Here is a 5,000-nt window from a genome sequence, read left to right as displayed (position 1 = left end):
ACTTGCGATCATTCACCTGTAGATCGCTGATGTTCTTCACTGAATGATGTTCGGTCTCGCGCAGATGAGCGGCGGCGCGCGCTGACGTCACCAGGGTTTATTAGCGCGCGCTCGGATTCGCGGGCGCCAGTTCAGTCCCTCTCCATTCCCGCATGAATCCAGGACTCATGTCTGGGAATCCCAACAGGAGTAAAGGATTCACCTGAGGAAGAGCACGCGAGCGGTCTGCCGAAGAAAGCCTTTCAGTCTCTGTTTTCCCCCATGTGAAGGAAAAGGTATGCTTGATTTCCCCGATTATTAACTCGGATGAGATGCTGCATTTGAAGTGTTTGTGCACAAACAAAACCGATCATTTAGAGAGTTTTTACTTGTTCTCAGCACTAGAGTGAGAGGCTCGAGCGCATATGTTTGCTGATTTCTCCTTGTAAACCTTTCTGAATTTCTAAATGGTGAGATTTCACTTCTTAATATGTCTTAGTCTGGATGCGATTTGGTCCACATGCAGTCATGGAGTGACGACTATTTCTGTTTCATCAAAACTCAAAGACGCGTCGATTGTGCAGGATTACACTGAACACATGCGTTTCACGCTTTTTATGCGATTTTCTTTCTGTGGGTAAAAGTGGGTTTTTGGGATTTTCTTTTTGGAGCGATTTTCAGTAAGATTGAGCAGATTATGTACTGTACTAAGAGTTTATAACTTTAAAGATGTTTCCGCTCAAATAAAACCCCGTATTTCGCCTCGGCCGTGAGGAAAACGCTCAATCTCATTTTCTCCAATTGTTTTAGAATGTCCAGCTATCAGAGAGATTTCTTCATGCAAATGATACTATGAAACTTCTTAATGTGTTGTTGTGAATAATGTTAAATGCAGTGTTTGTATGTGTTCCCGACTTAATTGAATGCAAAAAGTATTTGGCACGTAAGAATGTCGTTGCATACATTATTGTGTGGGTTTCACATCTTATTTAGAATCTCTGCATGTCATTTATTTGACGCATTTTCCTTAACTAAGAGCTTATAATGTTTAAAAGATGTTTACTCTCAAATAAGCTGCTTTATTTGGGCTTTTGCGTGATGGAAATGCTCGTGTAAGATTCAGCACCGCGGACAGCGCCAGTGCGTTTCAGGGATTTCTTCATGACGATGATGTAGTGAAGCCTCTACGTGTCATTTATAGATTTACCTCATGCATTTCCCAAACTTTAAGAGCTTATAATGTTTAAAATGCTCGAGTAAAATAATTTATTTTGCATTGTGCTGGAGGAAAATGCTTATTTTGAGATTTAGCTCACATTGATTTTCATGTAAATTATATAGTAAAGTCTCTGCATGTCATTTATAGATTTATTTGATGCATTTTCCAAACTATAAGAGCTTGCAATGTTTATGCTTGAATAAAATAATAATTTTCTTTCCTTGTGCATGAGGAAAATGCTTATTCTTAGATTCAGCTCCAATTGATTTTTATGCAAATGATATAGTGAAGTCTCTACATATCAGTTTTAGATTTACTTGAGGCATTTCCCAAACTATAAGAGCTTATAACGTTTAAACAGCTTGAATAAAATAATTTATTTTGCCTTGTGCATGAGGAAAATGCTCTTTTTTAGATTCATTCAGCATCAATTGATTTCCATGCAGATGATACAGTGATGTCTCTACATGTCATTTATAGATTTATTTGATGCATTTCCCAAACTATAAGAGCTTATCATGTTTAAAATACTCAAATAAAATAATTTATTTTGCCTTGTGCATGAGGAAAATGCTCATTCTTAGATTCAGCTGCAGTTGATTTTCATGCAAATGCTATAGTGATGTCATTTATAGATGCATTAGATGCGTTTTTCTGACCTGTCGTCATTGTTTGGTCTCCAGGCTGAGAGATGAACGAGAGCGGAGCGCTCAACGAGAGCGCCGTGGGTTTGCCGTCCTCCTTGTGGCTTGAAGCCGAAGCGTTGGACGGGAACCGGAGCCTGGCGCTGTCATCGGCGGCCCTGGATTTCCACGTGAACCCGTGGGACATCATGCTGTGCCTGTCGGGGACGGTGATCGCGTGTGAGAACGCCATCGTGGTGGCCATCATCTTCTACTCGCCGACGTTACGCAACCCCATGTTCGTGCTGATCGGCAGCCTCGCCACCGCTGACCTACTGGCCGGAATGGGATTAATCCTGAACTTCGCGTTCCAGTATCTGGTGTCATCCGAGACCATAAGCCTCATTACGGTGGGATTCCTAGTGTCCTCCTTCACGGCGTCCATCAGCAGCCTGTTGGCCATCACGGTCGACCGGTATCTGTCGCTCTACAACGCTTTGACGTACTTCTCCGAGAAGACGCTTCATTACGTGCATCTGATGCTGGTGGGAACGTGGGGAGCGTCTCTCGGACTGGGACTGATGCCGGTTTTAGGCTGGAACTGTTTAGAGGACGAGTCCACCTGTAGTATCGTGCGCCCGCTCAAACGCACAAACCTCACTCTGCTAGCCGCGTCGTTCTTCGTCATCTTCATCCTCATGCTCAGCCTGTACTTCAAGATCTGCAAGATCGTGTGTCGTCACGCGCACCAGATCGCTCTTCAGCAGCACTTCTTCACCACCTCGCATTACGTGGCCACTAAGAAGGGTGTCTCCACGCTCGCCATCATCCTGGGCACGTTCGGGTTCAGCTGGCTTCCCTTCGCCATTTACTGTTTAGTGGGAGAGCGCGAGTATCCGCCGGTGTACACGTACGCAACGCTACTCCCCGCCACGTACAACTCCATGATCAACCCCATCATCTACGCCTACCGAAACCCTGAGATCCAGCGCTCGCTTTACATGCTCTTCTGCGGATGCTTTCACAGCAACGGCTCGTATCGCTCCAGATCGCCCAGCGAGGTCTAGATCATGCTTTTCAATCTGTTTGGACAGTTTATTCAACCTTTAGACAAAATACAAAAATAATGTTTTTGTTGAGCATCATGTTTGATGCATCAGGCTTTTATGGCTCTCATAGTCTGAGATAGTGAGAAACAAACAGCTCAGTTTTATTCAGAGACACAAACTTGAGTTTATATGGTCAAAAATGAAGGTCATGTAAATCAATGAGATCTTTATTACAGTGTTGCAGACTATTTGCATAAAATACATATAAATATCTCCCAATAATGTCTTGATTTAAACGCTTAGTTTTATGATCAAAACATATAATGCGACGCAATATAATGATGATTGAGAGATGAACAAATAAACCTTCCTCAAAAGCCTGATGATCATATTTGATACTCATAATTTTTCTAATAAATAATGTCTGGTAATCAAGTAAACCGAAGCTGCTTCAAAGCTATGAAATATTATTAACAACATCAAAGTTATTCTAAGTTTACTTGTTAAAATGTGTGCAGATTTCACAGCAGAAAAACACGAGCTGAAGGAGGACGTTTGTACAATTACACTGAAAGACTTTTACTTGATAAAAGAGTCTAAATATCAATCAGACACAGAAGGACTGCAACGTTTGCATCATTTAGAGGCCTTAGAAATGTGTGTATCAAATATGATACAGGAGGATTTCTGGGGTTAGACACTCATTCGTGTGAATATGGCGCTCAAAGTGTCTGTTGTTCAATTGCACTTTACTGAGACCAGGACGTCTCGACACGCTGTGAACGAGCAACGACACGCATCAAGAATGTATATTTATATTATTTATTTATTTATAAGCCACATGTTGCACTTTACTGTACAAATGTACATGCCAAAGCAGTATTGCATAGGCCTATGTGTTTCACTTGTGTGGTGGGTTTTCTATTTTGTAAAGTTGTCCATGAATGTACATTTTATACAAAACAGTGAACACAAAATAAAACATGAAAAGCTCAAAGTGTGTGTGTGTGTGTGTGTGTGTGTGTGTGTGTGTGTGTGTGTGTGTGTGTGTGTGTGTGTGTGTGTGTGTGTGTGTGTGAAGAACTAATAATACAAGGGACAGTCCACCTAAAAATGATCATTCTGGGGTGCGTTTCCCGAAAGCATCGTTGGCCAGCTATGGTCGCAAGTTCATCACAATGTCCATTGAACTCTATTGGTAACGACGGAACTTGCGACCATAGTTGGCCAACGATGCTTTCGGGAAACGCACCCCTGTACTCATTCGTGTCGTCGCCAAACCCAAGATATTTTAAGAAATGTCTGTTTTTTCAATGGGCTGAAATGTTTTGTTCCCAACGTTCTTCAAAACATCATCTTTTGAGTTCTGCAAAAGAAAGAAAATTTTGCAATGACAGTGAGCAAATAAAGACATAATGGTGATTTTTGACTGAACTATCCCTTTAATTTGAGAGTTAAAATGTTGTTCTGTATATCACAGCTCTTACTGGCGTACGTTACACTAAAGCTCACTCTCACCCGGGTCACGGCACCAGATGTCACAGCTCTGACTGGCGTACGTTACAGTAAAGCTCACTTGCTCCCGGGTCACGGCACCAGATGCCACAGCTCTGACTGGCGTACGTTACACTAAAGCTCACTCTCACCCGGGTCACGGCACCAGATGTCACAGCTCTGACTGGCGTACGTTACAGTAAAGCTCACTCGCTCCTGGGTCACGGCACCAGATGTCACAGCTCTTACTGGCGTACGTTACACTAAAGCTCACTCTCACCCGGGTCACGACATCAGATGTCACAGCTCTGACTGGCGTACGTTACACTAAAGCTCACTCTCACCCGGGTCACGGCACCAGATGTCACAGCTCTGACTGGCGTACGTTACACTAAAGCTCACTCTCACCCGGGTCACGACACCAGATGTCACAGCTCTGACTGGCGTACGTTACACTAAAGCTCACTCTCACCCGGGTCACGGCACCAGATGTCACAGCTCTTACTGGCGTACGTTACACTAAAGCTCACTCTCACCCGGGTCACAGCACCAGATGTCACAGCTCTTACTGGCGTACGTTACACTAAAGCTCACTCACACCCGGGTCACGGCACCAGATGTCACAGCTCTGACTGG

At 43.5% G+C, this 5,000-nt stretch overlaps 2 protein-coding genes across 2 annotated transcripts in view; one reads left to right on the top strand and one right to left on the bottom strand.

Annotated features, from left to right (window-relative positions):
- Nucleotides 1-5,000, bottom strand: part of ctsbb (cathepsin Bb) — a 214,730-nt gene that overhangs the window by 177,733 nt on the left and 31,997 nt on the right. The window lies entirely within an intron of this gene.
- Nucleotides 1,890-3,856, top strand: gpr6 (G protein-coupled receptor 6; the record flags this gene model as incomplete). Its single annotated transcript, XM_084432884.1, has 1 exon — nucleotides 1,890-3,856. One exon carries the CDS (start codon nucleotides 1,890-1,892, stop codon nucleotides 2,886-2,888), a length of 999 nt encoding a protein of 332 aa, XP_084289010.1. The 3' UTR covers nucleotides 2,889-3,856.

This window comes from Rutilus rutilus (assembly GCF_951802725.1).
Source record: "Rutilus rutilus genome assembly, chromosome: 15".
Classification (NCBI taxonomy): domain Eukaryota; kingdom Metazoa; phylum Chordata; class Actinopteri; order Cypriniformes; family Leuciscidae; genus Rutilus; species Rutilus rutilus.
Note: the sequence above shows the minus strand (reverse complement) of the source record. Positions and strands in the feature narration are given on the sequence as shown.